The sequence below is a fragment of the Haliotis cracherodii genome, unplaced genomic scaffold, assembly GCF_022045235.1.
Source record: "Haliotis cracherodii isolate W230 unplaced genomic scaffold, xgHalCrac1.p SCAF_17, whole genome shotgun sequence".
In the NCBI taxonomy this organism is placed as follows: domain Eukaryota; kingdom Metazoa; phylum Mollusca; class Gastropoda; order Lepetellida; family Haliotidae; genus Haliotis; species Haliotis cracherodii.
The window spans coordinates 19,941,199-19,963,917 of NW_027266272.1; the positions used below are offsets into that span (position 1 = coordinate 19,941,199).

General features: G+C 41.2%; 1 protein-coding gene across 1 annotated transcript in view; it reads left to right on the top strand.

Moving 5' to 3' along the window:
• Positions 1 to 16,680, top strand: part of LOC139464506 (nucleolar MIF4G domain-containing protein 1-like) — a 34,253-nt gene extending 17,573 nt beyond the window's left edge. Inside the window, exons 6-14 of the mRNA XM_071246031.1 lie at positions 6,351 to 6,550; positions 7,434 to 7,555; positions 9,877 to 9,970; positions 10,883 to 11,107; positions 12,627 to 12,752; positions 13,700 to 13,830; positions 14,421 to 14,585; positions 15,077 to 15,208; positions 16,393 to 16,680. Coding sequence (XP_071102132.1) covers positions 6,351 to 6,550; positions 7,434 to 7,555; positions 9,877 to 9,970; positions 10,883 to 11,107; positions 12,627 to 12,752; positions 13,700 to 13,830; positions 14,421 to 14,585; positions 15,077 to 15,208; positions 16,393 to 16,677 — 1,480 coding nt within the window. The 3' untranslated portion in view covers positions 16,678 to 16,680. The remainder of the gene's footprint in view (positions 1 to 6,350; positions 6,551 to 7,433; positions 7,556 to 9,876; positions 9,971 to 10,882; positions 11,108 to 12,626; positions 12,753 to 13,699; positions 13,831 to 14,420; positions 14,586 to 15,076; positions 15,209 to 16,392) is intronic.
• The last annotated feature ends 6,039 nt before the right edge of the window (positions 16,681 to 22,719 follow it).

Consider the following 22,719-nt stretch of genomic DNA (forward strand, 5'->3'; position numbering starts at 1 on the left):
CGGAAACGCAACAACATGTGAATGAGGATGCACCACAAGTGAATTAGGATGCACCACAAGTGAATGAGAAACCCAGAGTTACTAAGAACCCCAAAAAAATAGCTGCAGGAAGAAAGGGAGGGCTGGCGCGCAAAGCAAAATTAATAAATAATTCAAATCCGATTAAAACATGGGCACTAGTAGGAGTTGCTGGTATAGCGGCTGTATGGTTCTTTTATAAGACCGGAGAAGAGAAAACGTCACCCCCGCCGCAACAACAAGTTCAATTAGAGGTTAGTCCTCATATAATGCTATAAGAAGCATGACTACTCCAGTTACAGACGGTAAAATGTTGGTAAACGCGACGTATCATTCAGCGGTGGTCACCGGCTTGGCCATTGGCTATGCCCGTATGGCTAAAATGCTTACTAAAGCCACACCTCCCAAGCTAGATTTTAATGGATTTGATATAGGTATGATGGTTCTGGATATTGGATTAGCAATGGCAACGAAGGATATGCTCATCAAACAAGGACTTATCCCGGAAGACATAATGAAGTAATTAAACATTTGAATATTTTATATTATTGAACATATGGCATCAATTGCGATGATGGTCGGTGGAGCTGTTGTTAATGCTCTAGCTTTTTCGGGGAGTAATTATTTATTTTCCAGTATGAGGGAATCAAACGCTAAAGAAGTTGAAGAGGAGCGTAAACGACATAATAAAGCATTAGAACAATACCAAGCAGCTCAGTTACAATATACGCAGCAGAGAATGAAGAGATTAGACTTTATTCATGAAAAACTGAATAAGGAAGGACATTCAATTCAAACGTTTAAGGATGTCGAATCCGCCATGCACGAATACTACCTCGTTTATGGGAAAAAACTCGACCCAATACCTAGACCAACAATGAGTCAGTTTTATACACCGTCAGAGGCTCAGAAAGACCGAGAGGTCGCATTTGTTATTATTGGGTTATCCGCAGTATTGATTTTCAGCTATTCCCTAGTGTAGATGTGATTTGCATTTAGACAAATGATGTGATAGATGTATATACCATGAATAACTGCAAGTTTACACTCATGGGGAAGACGACTCTATGTAACCGCCGCTGTGTTGATGTTTACTGCGGTATACACAATTATTACATCAAGCGTGGACACATAAACTATAAGTGTTCTGAATGCGGGATAGGGGTCAAAGGTCGTTATTGTTTATGTAAGAAACACGGTGCTGATAGGGTCAGGAATCAGATTATTTATGCTAGGAAGGGAGATTACATCAATGAGAGGAATAGGTTGGGGAGGATACGTATTTAGATATATGAAAACAACCAATTAGACAAATGAATCATTTTGCATATACCATTCAACCACAATGGTTTTTGTCAGAGAGTTAAAAGCTATGGCAAAGCAACGTGGTCTACGTGGATATTCTCGAATGAGAAAAGCTGAATTGATTACCTTACTCAGTTTGGAACCACCACAGACTGTTAGAGAACTCAGAGTTCGAGCAAGAAACAGTGGGCTGAGAGGTTATTCTCGAATGAGAAGAGCTGAATTGATTGCTTTACTAGATAATAATAATGTTGATGATATTCAACATAATAATGATAATGTTAATCAACAACAAGAATTAATATTTGTACCCACATCCGCCGGCGTTGGTAAATATCTAAGAGGTTGGAAGATGGATATTAATTCCAACATGGATGTTAACGATATTAAGCCCATCATATCGAGTAAAATTAACGAGGAATTAGATGATTTACAAAGTATAAAATACCAGCTGACGATTAAAATGACATTGAGTAAAAGTAACGCAGACGATAGCGTCGAATATACCGAACCATATTTCCGTAGCAATCAAGAAGTTATAACCGAATCCGATACTATAAACGCATCATTAGATACATCATTTCAGAGGATACAGGAAACTTTAGAACGCTGGACTAATAGAGGTTCGGGTTGGGGTGTGGATAGAATCGATAGTTTATATTTAGATATAGCGAATTATATGCCTTTCAAAGGTGGATCTTATATAGATTTACCCCCGTATTATAAGAAGAAAAAAGCCATAATTAACGTAAAAAATAAATCCGATGATTGTTTAAGAATGATGATAAGATCTGCATTGTTCCCCGTAGACAAAAATGCGGACAGACCTTCTAGCTATCCCCAAACGATGGACTCAACTTCGATGGTATAGACGAACCTACACCAATATCACAAATTGATAAGGTGGAAAAGCAAAATAATTTAGCTATAAATGTTTTCGGACATTCTAAAGGAATTGTTGTACACAGGATAAGCTCCGCTCCGGAACATATTCCCAGAATCAATTCATTTCTGATCGAAAAAGATGGAAAATATCATTATACGTGGATAAAGAGTTTAAACAGACTATTATACGATCAAACAAAACATGCTAGAAAGAAATATTTCTGCGAAAGATGCCTGCATGGGTACAGCAGACAAGATCTATTAGAAGCGCATAAAGAAGACTGTAGAGGTGTTGGACAGACCGCTATCAGGATCGATATGCCTAAAGAGGGAAAAAATATATTAAAATTTGAACATTATTGTAATCAAATGCCAGTACCGTACGTAATTTACGCCGACTTCGAAGCGCTTATCAAACCCATAGAAAATACCGAACGCAATAATGATAGTAGTTTTACGTACAAAACTCAAGAACATATTCCTTGTGGGTTTGGATATATAGTTGTAAGGTATGATGGGAAAACAAACACTCCCGTGATTTACAGAGGTCCCGATGCTGCGGGAAAGTTCCTAGAATATTTACAAAATGAAGAGAGAATAATCAGGGAAGAATTATCGTGTAAGAAACCCATGCGTTTGACGATAGATGATTGGAGGGCCCACAAGAAGTCAACGAGTTGTCACGTTTGTAATAAACCCCTGGATGGGGATTCCGTAAGAGATCATTGTCACGTCACGGGTAATTATCGGGGAGCCGCTCATAACGAGTGTAACTTGAAACTAAAAATGAATGCTCAAACAATACCCATCCCCGTTGTGTTTCATAACCTTAGAGGATACGATTCACATCTCATTATGCAAGCTATCTCAAAGACCGACGGCGGTTTAACGTGCATTCCTAACAATATGGAAAAATACATATCGTTCTCGTTGACTAAACCTATACATTATAGGGACAAGGATGGGAAATCTAGAATAAAGCAAAGTAATGGGCTTAGATTCATAGACTCCGTACAGTTTCTGTTATCTTCCCTGGACAATTTAGCTAATGCGAACAATCCTGATGACTTCGCGATAACAAATAAATATACCGATAAGATAACTCGTCATTTGTTGCTGAGAAAAGGTGTATATCCTTACGAATATATGGATGATTGGTCTAGATTCGAAGAAACTGAATTACCACCCCTCGACTCATTCTATAGTAACTTAACAGAATCTAGAATAACAGATGCCGATTATGAACACGCTCTGACGGTCTGGGATAAATTAGGTTGTAAGAATTTAGGCGATTATCACGATCTGTACTTAAAAACCGATGTACTGTTACTCGCCGATATATTCGAGATATTTAGAAAGACGTGTTTAAAACAATACGGCTTGGACCCGGCATGGTACTATTCCAGTCCCGGACTATCGTGGGATGCATTGTTGAAGAAGACCGGCGTAGAACTAAAACTACTCACAGATTACGATATGCACTTGTTTATTGAGAAAGGATTAAGAGGGGGTATATCGATGGCGACCAAAAGGTATTCCAAGGCTAATAATAAATTAGTGGAAGGATATGATCCGAGTAAACCCGACACGCACATATTATATCTCGACGCTAACAATTTGTACGGATGGGCTATGAGTCAACCTTTACCCACGGGTGGTTTTGATTGGGTCAATGTGAATGATATCGAAGTGAATGATATCCATAATATCAATGTGAATGATGAGAATAAAGGGTACATACTAGAAGTTGACCTAGAATATCCAAGTTCGTTACATAAAGACCATAACAGTTATCCGCTAGCTCCCGAAAGATTAATGGTTAATAAAGACTGGATGTCGGAATATCAACGCTCCTTGATGGGTAATAATAGGTTAGCTAACGTAGAAAAACTCGTACCAAATTTGATGGATAAGACAAAATATATAGTTCACTACAGAAATCTCCAGTTGTATCTATCGTTAGGTATGAAACTAAAGAAAATACACAGAGTTCTTAAGTTCGATCAAAGCCCTTGGATGGAGCCCTATATAAGGCTGAACACAGATTTAAGAAAGATAGCCACCAGCGATTTCGAAAAGAATCTGTATAAGCTCATGAATAACTCGGTATTCGGTAAAACTATGGAGAATCTAAGGAAGCGTGTTGATGTTAAATTAGTCAGATCTAATGAGGAAGAAAGACTCAGGAAACTTATAGCCAGTCCGGCTTTTAACAGAAGCAAGATATTCGATAACGACTTAGCCGCGTTGCATATGCAGAAAAGTAATATAAAATTCAACAGACCGGTGTACGTCGGTATGAGTATTCTCGACTTGTCAAAACACTTAATGTATGACTTTTATTACAACGAACTTAAGAAGCAATACGGCGATAGATGCGAGGTGTTATATACCGACACAGATTCTTTGTTGATGGAAATACAAACCGAGGATGTGTATAAAGATATGGCAGAAAAAATAGATATGTATGACACGAGCGATTACCCTAAAGATAATCCACTGCACAGCGTTGTAAATAAAAAGGTGTTAGGTAAGATGAAGGATGAATGTGCTGGGACTCCTATAGCGGAGTATGTAGGATTAAGACCTAAGATGTATTCTATAAAAAAGTCCGATAATGGAGAGATAAGAAAAGCCAAGGGTGTTAAAAAGTATGTTGTAAAAAAGCATATCAAACACGAACAGTATAAAGAATCATTATTCAGTGGTAGAACGTTCAAACACGAGATGAACTCTTTAAGAAGTTACGATCATAGGATATATGGATTAAGAATGAACAAGACATCATTATCCCCCTTAGATACCAAGAGATGGATTGATAAGGATGGTGTAACTACCTATGCTTATGGTTATGGTGGTAATACCGTACCGTCGGGAACTATGAACAACTCTTCTCGTACAAATGCCCTACCCGGTCCATCTTGAAGATAATAAAGAATAGGCTCTCCTTCTTTCGTAACCAATCGACTAATGTTATACGTCTTAAGGGACCATATGGGATCGGTTGCACGACGTAGGCCTCCTTCGAGTTCACCTGCCTGGTATAGATATCTTACCCTTACTCTATCCGGAAGTTTTCGTTCTTTGCCTCTCCTCGGTGCTGAAGATTCGGAAGTCACGGATTTCATTTTAATCGCATCGGATAGTTTCTTCCCTATTAATCTCGTCACTTCATTATTCAGCGCTGATACAACGGCTGATAATCGTGTCACCCATTCGGTTGATCTCAATCGCTCGGATTTCATTTCGATCCCATACTGATAGCCAAACAAACGTTCCGCTAGAGTCCGGTTAAATCTTTCAACAATGGCTTGACTACGGTGGGCCTCTCTTTCACCACGGACGATTTTGACGTTGTGCTTTGTTAACAGTTTAGTTACCGATCCCATAAACTCGCGACCGGGATCTACTTGAAATAGCTTAGGCCATTTTAGCGGTCCGCGTTTATATATGCGGCTCAGTGCATTAGCTACTTCTGTTGATTCTTTCGAGGTTAATGGCTCAGCCTCTTTGTATCGACTAGCCACATCCACTACTGTTAAAGCGTATTTATACGTTTTGCGTTTTATCTTATCGTGGGGAAGAAACAAGAGGTCAGCCTGATGAACTTCATTCGTCGTAAAAATATCAAACTTCTTCCTCGGTATATAACGCGGTGCCGGTAAATATATTTGCCACAACGCTTGTTTCTTTAACCAATCCTTGGCCACATCTTTTGATACCTTAGCCGCGGTGGCTAATTTTTTTATTGCTCCTATACCTTTCCAATATCCTCGTGTGCTATAGTAAATTTTATTCATTATTAATTAATATTGATGTTTCGTTTAATACAAATCATGACTATCGTTGAATCACATAGTCATTTACACATAAAAAATGCTACCTGTAGTAGCAGTATAGGTATATGAATCCGGCTCCAGTGGAAGTGAGCCAGAACCATCATTACCTATACTACTACAGACCGCCGTCATTTAGTTGAAATATTGTTGAGTGCGGCATTAAACAACAAACAAACAAGCATAGAACATGTAGAAACTGTGTTGCTGATATGTTGAATTAATAGGTTGAGTTTGAAAGGGGTATATTTGATTCATACATTTTGTGAACATTTTCAGTGTTTTGTTTTGTTTGTTTTGTTTCAGAGCAAGCGAAGCAAATATCCAACCAATTAGCTCTCAGATAGAAGATATCTACATGTCCAACAGCAGAGCAGATGTCAATGAGCTCCTTACAGGGTTGTTACTGGAAGCTTGTGTTACTCCAATACTCACACCAGAAAGACTGTGTCTGGAGCTTGCGATGTTGGTGGCCATTCTACATGGCAATGTTGGTGTAGAAGTTGGTGAGTTTTAATGAATACATTTCAAAATGCAATTAGACAAGGTAATAACATTTCAATCTGCTAAAAAATACATCCTTAATTATCCACTGTTTATAGCTCCATTCTGCATGTTCTGTTAAGGCCAGGTGTTTGATATTTTTGGGATTACGGACCCGCCGACTCTAATTTTTGAGAAAATGTAAAAAAAAAAAAATCAGATTTCCATATTTTTTTCCTGCCGATAGCGGCGTAGTCAGTTATTTTGTTTGCTATCATCACCTTTTAATAAAAAACATATGAATTTACCGTTGTAAACAAGTAATGAGATACATAATCGATCTTTGTTGATCCCGAAGCCGAACATGAATAGCCTCCCTTGACAATTGTCTGTGTTGTAAGTGGTAGAATTTTTATTGTTACAAGGGGCTGTAACGTCACAATTGGCGGTCTTATGAGCACAGAATGTGTTCATAAAGTATGCCAGAGGCATTCTGCATTAAAAAAAAATGCATGTGGCTTTTTTTTGTGGCTTTTTTTCCCTCCTCCAACCCTGGACTTTCCGTAATCCTAAAAATAAAATCCTCAAATAAATACCCTGGACCATTACACCCTAGTTTCATGTTGTGGCGAGTTTGAATGCACAACACTATAAATAGCCATCCAATCAATTTACACTTGGGTCTGAGAGAAATTTTCTGCGAAATTGCTGATAAGAGAGTTATTAACGTCATTTTACAGAGGAAGCTGCAGAAGAGAATAAGTCTGTGGTATAATAATAAGGATATAGTACACTGGATAATCCAACTTCAGACTCCTGGGCAGTGTAAGCGTTCACTGGTAAAACTGAAGACCCGAGGTTGATTATTGCTCCATCATGTACAAGTGAAAATCTAATTTATTTTAGGGGCATGCTTCCTGCAACGCGTTGTACAACAGTTTGATGCCAGGTTCAAGGCCAGCGCTCACACTGAGTCCAAGGAGATGGACAACATCGTCGTTCTGCTGGCGTGTCTGTACAATTTCAAGGTGAGCAGTTTTCCTTTCTCTCTGTCAGTATCAAGATGTCTACATGGGTCCAGACTAGCATAGGTCCTTTCTCTCTGCCAGTGTCAAGATGTCTACATGGGTCCAGACTAGCATAGGTCCTTTCTCTCTGCCAGTGTCAAGATGTCTACATGGGTCCAGACTAGCATAGGTCCCTTCTCTCTGCCAGTGTCAAGATGTCTACATGGGTCCAGACTAGCATAGGTCCTTTCTCTCTGCCAGTGTCAAGTTATGTTTCAAATAAAGTTCAAGGCTCTTGTCATTTTCACTCCTGACTAGACCGCCTCCATGGTCTAGTGGTAAACAGACCGCACAGAGAGCGGAAGGTCCGGGGTTTCAATCCCCGACCGCGTCATACCAAAAGACGTTAAAAGATGGTGCTTGTTGTTACCCTGTCTGGCGCTCGGCATTAAGGGGCTAAAACAAGGACTGGTCGGCTCGGAGTCAGTATGCTGTGTCTGAGTGGGGTATTCATGTTAAACTGCGGCATGGTATCTCAGTGAGCTAGCACTATAAATCAGTCCGGACTAGTACAAGCAGCCACAGACACACACACGTACATGCACGTCGCTATATAAGTGCAATAATCTTGGACGCGACGTTAAACCCCATTTCACCACCACCTCACTTGTGACTATTGTTACCCACAAGGCCCCATTCCAGTGATCTAGCCGTTTGCTAGGGTGATCTAGTGATCTAGCTGTTTGCTAGGGTGATCTAGTGATCTAGCTGTTTGCTAGGGTGTGTGTGTCATGTTTCAGATCCTCCAGAGCTTGCTGCTGTTTGCTAGGGTGATCTAGTGACCAGAGCTCGCTGCTGTTTGCTAGGGTGATCTAGTGATCTAGCTGTTAGCTAGGGTGTGTGTGTGATGTTTCAGATCCTCCAGAGCTCGCTGCTGTTTGCTAGGGTGATCTAGTGATCTAGCTGTTAGCTAGGGTGTGTGTGTCATGTCTCAGATCCTCCAGAGCTCGCTGCTGTTTGCTAGTGTGTGTGTGTGATGTTTCAGATCCTCCAGAGCTCGCTGCTGTTTGCTAGAGTGATCTAGTGATCTAGCTGTTTGCTAGGGTGTGTGTGTCGTGTTTCAGATCCTCCAGAGCTCGCTGCTGTTTGCTAGGGTGATCTAGTGATCTAGCTGTTTGCTAGGGTGTGTGTGTCATGTTTCAGATCCTCCAGAGCTCGCTGCTGTTTGCTAGGGTGATCTAGTGATCTAGCTGTTTGCTAGGGTGTGTGTGTCATGTTTCAGATCCTCCAGAGCTCGCTGCTGTTTGCTAGGGTGATCTTAGTGATCTATCTGTTTGCTAGGGTGTGTGTGTCATGTTTCAAATCCTCCAGAGCTCGCTGCTGTTTGCTAGGGTGATCTAGTGATCTAGCTGTTTGCTAGGGTGTGTGTGTCATGTTTCAGATCCTCCAGAGCTCGCTGCTGTTTGCTAGGGTGATCTAGTGATCTAGCTGTTTGCTAGGGTGTGTGTGTCATGTTTCAAATCCTCCAGAGCTCGCTGCTGTTTGCTAGGGTGTGTGTGTCATGTTTCAGATCCTCCAGAGCTCGCTGCTGTTTGCTAGGGTGATCTAGTGATCTAGCTGTTTGCTAGGGTGTGTGTGTCGTGTTTCAGATCCTCCAGAGCTCGCTGCTGTTTGCTAGGGTGATCTAGTGATCTATCTGTTTGCTAGGGTGTGTGTGTCATGTTTCAGATCCTCCAGAGCTCGCTGCTGTTTGCTAGGGTGTGTGTGTGATGTTTCAAATCCTCCAGAGCTCGCTGCTGTTTGCTAGGGTGTGTGTATCATGTTTCAGATCCTCCAGAGCTCGCTGCTGTTTGCTAGGGTGTGTGTGTGATGTTTCAGATCCTCCAGAGCTGGCTGCTGTTTGCTAGGGTGTGTGTGTGTGATGTTTCAAATCCTCCAGAGCTCGCTGCTGTTTGCTAGGGTGATCTAGTGATCTAGCTGTTTGCTAGGGTGTGTGTGTCATGTTTCAGATCCTCCAGAGCTCGCTGCTGTTTGCTAGGGTGTGTGTGTCATGTTTTAGATCCTCCAGAGCTCGCTGCTGTTTGCTAGGGTGTGTGTGTGATTTTTCAGATCCTCCAGAGCTCGCTGCTGTTTGCTAGGGTGATCTAGTGATCTAGCTGTTTGCTAGGGTGTGTGTGTGATGTTTGCTAGGGTGATCTAGTGATCTAGCTGTTTGCTAGGGTGTGTGTGTGATGTTTCAGATCCTCCAGAGCTGGCTGCTGTTTGCTAGGGTGTGTGTGTGATGTTTCAAATCCTCCAAAGCTCGCTGCTGTTTGCTAGGGTGTGTGTGTGTGATGTTTCAGATCCTCCAGAGCTCGCTGCTGTTTGATGTGGCGAGGAGGTTCATCACCAGGTTCCAGGAGAAGGATATAGAACTCCTCCTGCTTCTGTTGAAGAGTAAGTCAAGGCTTGGAATTATATATGACTCCAATCTCAGTTAAATCAGACTCTCATTTGATACCAACTCTGTCAAGATCTGACCAACCCTCCATACAAGGTCATGTCAGACATTGCTAATCTGGTAATCAGCATGGATGTTTCTAAACACAACCTATTTTTCTGATCATGCTGATTACCATGGCTTCTTCACTCAAAAGGATGTATTATCAAAGGAACATTGTGCCTTTTTTATTTATTCAAATCAAAATGTCGAAATCTGGGACAGAAACAGCTTGTCAATGGACTGTGTTGGCAAATTAAGAATAAAGAGAAGCCAAATCATTTTAGAAACTGACCTTTGATTGGCTTTACAATCCAAGCATCTTTCGTTTTGATTGGATGATCAAAGTTTGCTCAGGAGACCTCATGTGATCTGTGCAGGGTTTGCCAGATCTTGACGTAAAAGTGTGGAAGAGCTGTTGTTCTTAACATACTTCAAGCTCTGTCACACCACCCGATGTGGTATGTCTTCAAGAACTAAATGGTCTTGTCAACAGTTTCTGTGGGGGATGGTGGATCTCAACACAATGCTCAAAGTGTAAGGAATTGGTTGGTTGGTTTGTCGTTTAACGCCGCTCTCAGCAATATTCCAGCTATATGACAGCGGTCTGTAAATAATCGAGTCTGGACCAGACAATCCAATGATTGACAACATGAGCATCGATCTACGCAATTGGGATAAGATGACATGCATCAACCAAGTCAGCAAGCCTGAACACCAGATCCCCTTAGTCGCCTTTAACGTCAAGCATAGTCGCCTCTTACAGGAAGCATGGGTTGCTGAAGACCTATTCTACCCCGGATCTTCACGGGTCCAAAGTGTGAGGAATTTGTTCACCTCTCTGATGAGGCTATGATGCTTGTCCTTAGATGCTGGCTTCAGTTTGAGGAAGGAGGACCCGGCGGGTCTGAAGGACCTGATCCTGGAGATCCAGACAGCTGCCGGGTCACCCGACGCCTCCCAGGACAAGTCCCGCGTCCGCTTCATGCTGGACATCCTACTGGCCATCAAGAACAACAACATGAGGAAGATCCCCAACTACGACCCTGATCACCTGGAACACCTGCGCAAACTCATCAGGAACTACATCAGAGGTGAGCTATCTTAAAGTGGTGTTTGATAGGGCTGGGACAATACACCGACTGTGCGATCCGATATGTATCAGGATACCTTGCTCTTGATCAGATACATATAGAGAATCTCACCCGAGTGTCTTTTGATATCAAATATATCAACACGAGTTGATAAAAGTGGGTAAACTCCAAGGCTTGCCGAGGATTTTTTTCCACTTTTATCAACGAGTGTTGATATATTTGATATCAAAAGACACGAGGGTGAGATTTTATTTATCATCCAACATCATTCTTCCAACATTTTTCAGTTTGTAGAAAGTAATAAGCAGTGTCTTAAGTGTAAAAAGTACTGCTAACAGCTTCAGTAGCAGAGCCATTAGTGATATCTTTGATTGTGACGTCATGGTAACCAATGATGTCACAATGGTCAGCAAAGCATTGTGATGCAATTTCATTGCAGCGATATCTACAGTATAGATATCGCTTGATCTCACCCAAGTGATATCTCCTGTGGGAGCCAGTTTTGGATGATAAATAGAGAATCTCACCCGAGTGTCTTTTGATATCAAATATATCAACACGAGTTGATAAAAGTGGGAAAATCCAAGGCTTGCCGAGGATTTTTTTTCCACTTTTATCAGCGAGTGTTGATATATTTGATATCAAAAGACACGAGGGTGAGATTTTATTTATCATCCAACATCATTCTTCCATCTTTTTCAGTTTGTAGAAAGTAATAAGCAGTGTCTTAAGTGTAAAAAGTACTGCTAACAGCTTCAGTAGCAGAGCCATTAGTGATGTCATTTGATTGTGATGTCATGGTAACCAATGACGTCACAATGGTTTGCAAAGCATTGTGATGCAATTTCATTGCAGCGATATCTACAGTATAGATATCGCTTGATCTCACCCAAGCGATATCTCCTGTTGGAGCCAGTTTTGGATGATAAATCATGATATTTGCATGTACTCTTATCTGTTGGGTGTATGCCATCCTTTTCATAGACAAGATGGCCAAATACCTGATGGTTTACAGTTGACTGTGTCAAGTATGGTACAGTGGTTGAAAATGTTTACATTTTCACAAGTAAATTTCACTACTAATTAGTGTTTAGTGTAACAGTTATAAAGAAAAAATCTAAGGTAAGGCTAAAAATAATAATAGTCTTGGTTCTCAGGCACTGCCTACATCATCATAAAGTTTATTGCACGTGTTGTTTTTGTTTCCATTTTCAATTGCCCGTTCGCGGAGCTCTCTATACCGAGAGTATAACAAAGGTGTCACACACTGGGAAGAACATTAATACAGGGTATAACTCTGATTAACTCATGAAAATGTAAATTGGCAATATATTGCAATTCGTATTGGAATACAGGTTAAAGTATATCCCAATACAAAATCAAGGTCAAAACACAGGCCTAATACTCAGTTTATCGGATTGGTTTATCATATTGATAACACTATTCATTATGTGATAACAATATATATCCTATAACTTTCTATGGTGAATGAAGACACATTGATAATACTGTTGAACAGATGGAGGTCTGGGCAGCAACCAGCTCAACATTGGCCTAGAGGATCTGCTGAAGGCCGAGGAGAAGGGACGATGGTGGGTGGTTGGGTCAGCCTGGAGCGGCCGTGAGATGGAACAAAGCACCCAGGGTAAGTCTCAAGGACATGTTGAAGGCCGAGGGGAAGGGACGATGGTGGGTTGTTGGGTCGGCCTGGAGAGGCCGTGAGATAGAACACAGCACCCAGGGTAAGTCTCAAGGACATGTTGAAGGGTGGTGGTTAGTGGGCGGTGGTCGGTGTACCACTTTTCAAGCATAGTTGTACTACCTCCCAAGCACTGATTGAGTGGAGGACGCCATAATCAGTGAAAACACACAAACAACCAACCCCAGTATACTTACGTATTCAGCCAGATCGTAACCAAATAATATAGTATTTCTGAAGAAATTAACTAAACAGTGTGTCTACCTATGCCAAGTGCTAGAGTAAAAACAAAAAAACTGGTGTGGACTCTAGCACACACAGGAAAGAAGTGACGCTTTTTCTCGCCTTTTAGCACAGAAGAGCTGAAGAGCTACATATGATATTAGGGGAACAACATGTTAAGTTGACAGTGAAAAGGACTTCTGTTGAAAATCTGAAGATTTAGTTACAGTTTGTCTGCAGCCAAAATACAGGATTTATGGCTATGATGTAATAGAGGTAGAGGATTTGCAGGAATTATTTTTTATATTAAAAGATATTCCTTGCAGCCAAAGAGAGCTACACATTTATCTTCTATCTGACTAACTGCCTTGAGTTCTTTTGAGTATCTATTATATATTATTAACCATTAATGATCCTTGTGGAGAGTTCAGGGCTGAAGGTCCCTCCCTACTTTCTCACGCTTGGTGGAATAACTGACTTAGGGATGATTAGGTGATTAAAATGTGTGATGGAGTTGTGTGTCATCATACGCCAAGCACACAAATCAATGGTCATGTTGGTACTTACAGGCTTGTGTAATGAAGGTGTACTTAACTGACTGGTCTAAAGCCGTGGTGACTCTATCATGTCCACTTATGCATCAGCTGATATCTATTCCATCTTCCGAGCAGCCTCCACGTCAACGTTCTCGGTGTCCAACGTGATGAATGAGGCCAGCTCCCAGTTGATGGAGCTGGCTCGCAAGCAGAGGATGAACACTGACATCAGGAAGACGATATTCTGTGTCATCATGACCAGCGAGGTAACCATTAGATGTATTCATTGTTTTAACATCACATTGTTGCAAATACACTACACAACTTTTGATAGGGATATTCTGAGTGTTCAGGGACGGTGGGGTTGCCAAGAGGTTAAAGCGTTCGCTCGTCACGCCGAAGACCATGGTTCGATTTACGACATGGTATAAAACAATAAAGAAGTTGTTATCCTCAAAAGTTTCATGTCTTCATGTCCTTCTGAATGCCTATCAGTACTAACATTGAAAGAGGTATTCCCCGCTGTGAAGATCCGGGGTAGAACAGGTCTTCAGCAACCCATGCTTTCGACTATGCTTGTCGTAAGAGGTGACTAACGGGATCGGGTCGTCAGGCTCGCTGACTCACATGTCATTGTATCCAAATTGTGTGGATCAAGGCTCATTTTATGAATCACTGGATTGTCTGGTCCAGACTCAATTATTTACAGACTGCCGTCATCTAGCTAGAATATTGCTGAATACGGCGTTAAACAACAAACAAACAAATGTGTTTAGTACTGCACCCTTCATGAAGGTCATGTGACCATGTTGACAAGTGAGCTGTTGAGACGTAGTGCGGTGGTTGTTGTTGTCAGGATTACATCGATGCGTTTGAGAAGTTGCTGAAGCTGGGCCTGAAGCACCAACAAGAAAGGGAGATAATCCATGTGATCCTGGACTGTTGTCTCCAGGAGAAGAAGTTTAACCCATTTTACGCCTTCCTTGCCCAGAAGTTCTGTGAGTTCGACAGGCGGTTCCAGGTCAGTTGTACACTCATGTTTGCTGCATTAACCAGTGTCATAAATGCCTTAACCCATTCGTCATCATGGCATCATTTAGAGTCTGGTTTGAATGACACAACGCTAAACATAGACTTCCAAATTAACCTGTCCTTTCATGATTGGAACAAGCAGATCATGAGTACTTACTGACCATGTTTTCGCAAAAGACGATAAAGAACACCCAATTTTTTCATATGACTATAATTAATCTGTCATGGCTGGTAGGTATTGTGACACACAACATTCCAATTGTGGGTTATCTATTACTTGTTTTGAGTGGTATACAGCATTAGAAATTGGTACTGGTCCTATAGTCCTTGCCAAACTGCACATTAGATAGGGTATCATAAGGAATAGTAGAAATTAGCCATTTTTAAGGATTTTACTATATGTTATCATTGTAGGGACTGGTGGACTAAAACTGTTAGTTGGTATGTGTTACTAATGGTGTGCTTGTATCCCCCTCCCAGATGACCGTGCAGTTCAACCTGTGGGACAGGTACAAGGAGATGGGGGGCGTGGCACAGCACAGCCGAGACAACCTGGCCTCTCTCATCTCCCACCTCCTGCTCAAGAAGGGTCTCTCTCTGTCCGTCCTTAAGGTACGGAGTTAATATACTGTGTGTTGTGTGATGGAAACTGTTTACAGAGATTTTGACTGGGCCTGTTATTGCAGGAGTCACTCTAATTTGAATATAATCATGCATTTTAAAATGAGTGGTGTAGGAAAGATAGCACAGGAAAATAGTCAAATCTGCATTTGAAATTTCACATTGCGCAATATTTTTATTAATGGATCAATAATTACTTGTAAATTAATCAACTTTCAAATCATAAAATTTTCTCATATTTATATACCCACATATGAAAATGATATTGTTCAACCAGAGGTTTTGCCAGAATTTTTTTAATTAGGTGGAAGCCCTCCCTTTCAGTTCCAGGAAGAGGGAATTTTTTTTTCATCTGGTGTATGAAATTCCAGAAAGGGGGAAAAGTCGTAGCTCAGGACATGGATGTGTTCTTTTATGTACGGCCGTTCGTCTGCATTAAATCTCAAACGGAAAAGGGGTGGTCGGGTAGCCTAGTGGTTAAAGTGTTTGCTCGTCATGCCGAAGACCCGGGTTCGATTCCCGACATGGGTACAATGTGTGAAGCCCATTTCTGGTGTCCCCCGCCGTGATATTGCTGGAATATTGCTAAAAGCGGCATAAAACCATACTCACTCACTCAAACGGAAAGACATCGATTCTGGTCATGCGCAGATTGACGCTTCCAAATATATTTCAGCAACTTCCTGGAATACATTCACTTTCATGTTCGTAGTAAACATAACAGTCGTGAGAATGACAGACATTGCTTACATTCTTGTAAGCCATAGTATGTTATGTCATATGTGGGTATTTTAATATGAGAAAATTTTAAGTCAAAAGTTTTAGCTCCATGTTCCTCGGCTGTCTTCTGTGCCAGTAATCTGAAAACTGTGAGCCACTCAGATCACCTCATGGTAGCAATCCAGCATACCCCTTATTCTGTCACAGCCTCGATTTGAGAACTCAAGTCAAATCAGTGTATGCAACTGGTTCAAGTAAATAAGACTGGGATTTCACATAGAATGCATGACCATGCATGCTCCTGAGCTTAGGGCGAAATATTTGGTTGATTTGTCACTGCTGGAATAAAAGGTGAAAAAGAAAATTTATAAACCTATATAAAGTGCAATAACCTCTACCGTGACATTCAACCCTATTATTTCACCTGACCTCACCCCTTTTCTCACCCTCATCAGGTTGTGGAGTTCGGCACCCTGGAGAAGCCGATGGTGAGGTTCCTGAAGTCGCTGTTGATGTCGCTTCTCACGGCGACAGACCAGGACGAGATGGTGGCTGTGTTTGAAAGAATCGCACCCCTCCACAAACTCAGCCATGTGCAGGAAGGACTCAAATTATTCATGCGGCACTTCCTTCTACGAGGGAAGGGTAAGGCGGACATTGAAGATCTAGAGGAACTCCCAAGTCGAATTAAGCTGGCAGAGAAGGCCCTGAGTCTGGGGCAATCTAGTATGTTATTGTGATTCCCCAACGGAAAAATGTTGTAATTAAATATGTTGTTACAAATAATGAATGTCATTGTAAATTTGTGTTATTTGCATCCTTGATAGTCCCTGGGAGGATGTTGCTTTTCTGTTTGTTGTTTAATTCCGCACTCAGCAATATTCCAGCTATATGATGTCGGTCTGTAAATAATCAAGTCTGGACCAGACAATCCAGTGATCGATATTGTGAGCAAAAATCCATGCCATCAGGGTACAATGACACTCAATCAACCAAGTCACAGAGTCTGACCACTCTTTTAGTCACCTTTTAAGACCAGCATAGTCACCTCTCATGATCATCTTCTCTAGGCAAGTGAGTTAACTGACAATAAGAGTCCAGTTTTCACCCTTGCCGAACTAGGCTGGTATTATGGAGTTACATTTTGGCTGGACTAACGAATCTATGCATAGTCCAATCAAAATCGCCCAACAAAATCGAAATCCGGTTTCGTAAACTGTCATGCAGATTTCAGTCGACTGCAGGATTTGCAAAGCATGTGCACTGCTAACACGTTGTCAACAGATATTTTCTAAATCTTTTCATGTTTTTATGCAAGGTGCTCACATGATTTGATGTACTTCGCGATGTAAGACTCGTTTTATCACAATATAGATCTTGATTATCGAACAGATAACAGACTGGGCGTCAGCGTTTTGTTTGAAGCAAATGCAAGTGATACGAGAGGTGGAATCTGATTGGCCCATAGGAGAGTCATAGAAGGGAAATAACTTGAAATAACCACTGGTGGCGCTATGATCGAGCCCAGGAATTCCAGCCTAGTTCGGCAAGGGTGGAAACTGGACTTTTAAAGTCAGTTAACTCCCTTGCCTCGGGAAGATACTCACGATAGGCACCTCATCATGCTCATATGACAAGCCGAGTCACTTTTTATGACCAGTAGAGGTTGCTGGGGATCAGTTCTAATCTGGACTGCCCACAGTTGTTTTATGTTTTATGTATTGTATTTAGAGTCACACGTACAGGAGTTTGTGAGCTGAATGTACTTGTACACGATGAGACCAAAGATTGAGGGATGTACATGAATGTTCATCTGATGATATCCCTCCTGTCTCACGAGTGACACATGTAACAAAATCATCGCCGAGTTCACACGTTACAGAGACGTTTTGTTTATTTGTTGTATAACGCCGCAATCAGCAACATTCCAGCTATATGATGGCACTCCGTAAATAATCAAGTCTGGACCAGACAGTCCAGTGATTGACATCATGAGCATCGATCCACGCAATTGGGAAACGATGACATGCATCAGCGAGGTCAGCGAGTCTGACCATCCAATCCCGTTTGTCGCCTAAAACGACAAGCATAGTCACCTTTTACAGCAAGCATGGGTTGCTAAAGACCTATTCTAACCCGGATCTTCATGGGTCCCACAGAGACGTACCTTGAGTGTAATGTACTACACAAACAAAAGAGAACACCCAATTTGTTCAGATTACTATAATTAGTCTGTCAAATCATAAATCAGGTGATCTCTCAACTTCTTTTGAGTACTATATTTTTGTGTGAAAATATTTGATCTTTCTTGTGACCACCTGCAGACCTCAGTATCATAAGTCAAAGAGTCTTAATCTTTGCACTGTTGCTGCCTTCTGCCAGTCTCTTCTAGTTGCAGTAGTGAATGTCAATCCTTATCTTTTCGACCCGCGAAGATTCTGGGATAGAATAGGTCTTCAGCAACCCATGCTTGCCGTAAAAGGCGACTATGCTTGTCGTTAAAGGCGACTAACAGGATCGAGTGGTCAGGCTCGCTGACTTGGTTGATGCATGTCATCAATCCCAAGTGCGTGGATCGATGCTCATGATATTAATCACTGGATTGTCTGGGCCAGACTCGATTATTTACAGACCGTCATATAGCTGGAATATTTGTGAGTGCGGCGTTAAACAACAAACCAACCAACCAACCTTATCTTCTCACAATAATGGCGGGCACAGGTCACCAAAGTGAAACACGTTTGAGACCAGCATCACTTTTGGGCTTTCCTCCTATATTGAGCTTCTCGCCGTGATATAATGTCGGTGCACTTCACAACAAAGACATGTATAGGTTTTATATTTTTAATCTTTGATAATTACTTAACATCTATCATGTATCATATATAATGGCTATAGTAATCGACATCACAGATGACAGAAATGGAATTGAAATGACTAAAAGTCAACGTTCATCACAACAACCTATACAAGTCACAGATGAGCCTTGTGGTGGCTCTGCTATAGAACCGACATATCTCCCTCCTGTTTCCCTCCCGTCTGACGGGCAGAGTTACCTCCCTTCTCTAACATAACCTTACCAAGGGCTGTAGGGTTGCCAAGTGCTTGAAACGTGGGCTTAACATGTTGAATGTCTGGGTTTGATTCCCAAACGGGTACAATGTGTGAAGACTATTGTTGGTATCCCCTGCTGAGATGTGGAATATAATTCTGTAGGTGGCGGAAATTCCAATACTCTATAACTGGGCAGTTTCTCACAGCTGTGAAGTTTGCGGTTGGTGGCTCATAGGTTGGCATTACTTCGGTGTACCCCGGTATGGCTGGAATAAATTCCAACAGCAGCACAGACCTGAGCCACAACTGTGATGTCTGCATATGCTATAGTCTGAATCATACAATGGACTCTTTCAGCAGTAATTTTCTATGATTATGGAAATTATTTTGTCGCTTTTATTTGTTTGCATGTAAGTTGTTCCCATCAGCACTCGTCCAGGGCGGTTGGGTGGCCTAGTGGTAAAGCGTTTGCTTGTCACGCCAAAGACCCGAGTTCGATTCCTGACGTGGGTACAATGTGTGAGGTCCATTTCTGGTGTCCTTCGCCGTGATACTGCTGGAATATTGCTAAAAGCGGCATAAAACCATACTCACTCACTCCCTCACTCAGTACTCGTCCATAAGTGCGGATTCCGAAGTGACTGGTTGAGGAGGAGAGAAGAGAAACGCCAGACCTGGGCAAACCCCAGGTAAACCAGTTGGCCACTTGACTGCCCTTGTAAAACTATGATGCTAAGATAGTGAGTTAGAATTGTTTTACGCTGCTTTTAGCACTATTCCACCAATAAATATCTCTTCTGGGGACACCAGAATGGGCTTCACACATTGTACCCATATGGGGAACCGAACCCAGATCTTAGGTGTGACGAGCGAACACTTTAACCACTAGGCTACCCCATCGCCTGATGTTAAGATAGAAACTGATGTGACGTTAAAACAGTCATTGGTGTAACTCCATGATGTTAAACAATATCTGAGTTGTGGTAGAAATAACAAGTCCCACCAAGCCAGCGTAACAACTGCCATTACATCAAGGCCCATCTGTGCAACATCACATACAATACGTATCACCATTGCATTTACCGTCCATGTTACCATGGTTACAATCATATCATTCCTCCTTCACGTACACGACTTCCTGTTTATCACTGACTTCAATATCTTTGTTCACCACCCTGTCAATTTCAGCAGAGCGGCCATGTTTGAGAACACACTTCCTTACGAACACAACAGCTTGAGCAGAAAACTAGTCTACATGAAGTATATCAACTTCACTACTTTGCATACATTGTCGAATTAAGTGATAAATATATTATACAGGGAAGCAGTAATATTTAGCAGAACATATCGAAACTATTTAGCAAGTGGTATCAGATTTGAAATAAGAAATACACAAAAGCAAGCATGATGGACAACATAAGCAGCATTTATATAAGTATACAGAAAGATATGTAGATCATCAATAGTAAACTTCCTAATGAGAGCATGTAAATTTGGCTGGCAAACACGATTCATAAATTATCATAAGATCTTTGTTACAAGGCCTCCTAAAGGACGGCAAATTTAGCAGCAGCAGCAGCAGCAGCAAACTTGTCAGCACCTATTTCACAGGCATACAATAGCAAACATTGGCAGCTTTGAGAAATGGCTGAATTCCATGAATTGATGTTGCCACTACATCCAACATAAGGGACCAACTGGGAGGGCGGCGCTGGGATTGAGTTGGACACAGGATGTAGTTTGTCACTGCTTAAGACATACAATTTGTTTCTTTAATCTGAAAGGACGAGCAATGTTTCTAACAACACATTATTTGTAGCATAATCAAGAAACCCAAAAAACAATTTATTTAGTTTGGAATCAAATGAAACAAATTATTTATTTGAAAAAAAAAAACATGTCCCCATCCTCCCTCCAGAATTTCCAATGATTGGTCCCTCAGTCAATACTTTAACATGGGCTTACAGTGGTCGTAGTGATAAGATGATTGTAACTCCATACCTTAACATTGACTTACGATGGTCGTGGTGCTAAGATCAGAATGGGACCTTGATAATCTTCATGCTAAGATTGCCCAATGCCTAGACATGTACTGACACTGATTATCAAATGTCTTAAATATTTGATTCTACCAAGTCCACCATGCTATTAAGAGAAAATATGCTGGAATCACAAAGATACATTTCTGTAGACTGAAATAAACAATATAAGTTTGTGCTCTTGCGTAAGTACTACATGGGACATGTAAACAATAGTTCCTAGATACATCTAGAAATGGACTAATGCTTGATAACTTACATTTTGGCACAATGGGTGTCCCCCCAATAAGCAGATAGGCTACCATGTTCATCATGGAGGTTATGCCTCACAGGTCTCCACAAGTATGTATTGGCCCATAATTGTAAGATGATTATCCCCCCTCCCCCCTCCCCCTCCCCCTGCCTCCCTACCCGCACCCAATCTCATAATTTCATTCTCCCCAGCTATCTAAGAAAATTGCTACTTGTTCCTCTTACATGATGAAATACGCTGTAGTTCTATCAAACATTCATGCTGATGTGAATCGATTCCACCATCTTCCCAAGGCAAGGGAGTTAACTGACAATAAAAGTCCAGTTTCCACCCTTGCCGAACTAGGATGGAATTCCGGAGTTACATTTTGGCTGGACTAACAAGTCTATACTTTTAGAGTCAGTTAACACCCTAGGATCGGGGAAGATGCATTTCTATGGAAAGTTACAATACAGAGATGCCTTCTTTTTCTTTTTTTATAAAGAAGGAAAATCAATCCCCTACGTTTGAAAATTTTGAATGGAATTCTACTAATTAATGGATTGTGGTCTTACCATAATCAGTGTAATTAGTGCCCCTCCCCTAGTTACCTCAGCTCTAAATGTTAAGCTCCACCATCTAACCTTGAAGCAACACACAACTGGAGAGCTTTAGATTAGTACTGCAAGTTTGATATCAGTCATCCAGCTATACAGTGGAACCTTGTCAATCCGGATGGTACTTAATCATCAGGATTTATGAATTTCCGGATTATCGAATCATTTGTTATGTTCCTTTACTATAAATAGACGTCCCAAGTAACTGTCCACAAGAGTGGTTTAACAGGGTTTCTGGAGTAACAGGGATTTTGGATTCACAGGGTCCGGACTGACAAGGTCTCATTGTAGTTGAAAGAATATAGGTTGACTTCTTTATTTCATTCATAATTTTTGATCGAGTAATGGTGTTACAGGATGAGGGAGGAGACATTTGTTTACTGGCCTTGTGCAGTTTGTGAGATCGTCATCCTGCAACACCTTTCTTGATTAAATACTGAAGCACTGATTACATTGATACAGCAGCAGAACCATTGAAATATTAACGCATGACAGAAAAAAAGATCAATTGCATTCTTGTCTTTATGGTTTTAGCTTTGTACACTGAAACACTTTGAAAACATGTAGTAGATTTGGACTCTCAATACGTAATTAGTGATTGGGAGCTTATGTCCAGCTATGACAACATGAAGGAGGATTCAAACTCAGTTAACGCTGAAAATTATTTTCCAAATTCCACTTTGCTTTTTCATAGTCTATTTCCATGACTTCCTGAATGTACACAGCAGATGTGATTGTGCTCCCAAACCAAAAAGAAAAGACATAAAAAGGCAAGATATCATTTGTAAATAGGATGATTTAGGCCACAGAAAATAATCAGTTTATCAAACCAGATCCACT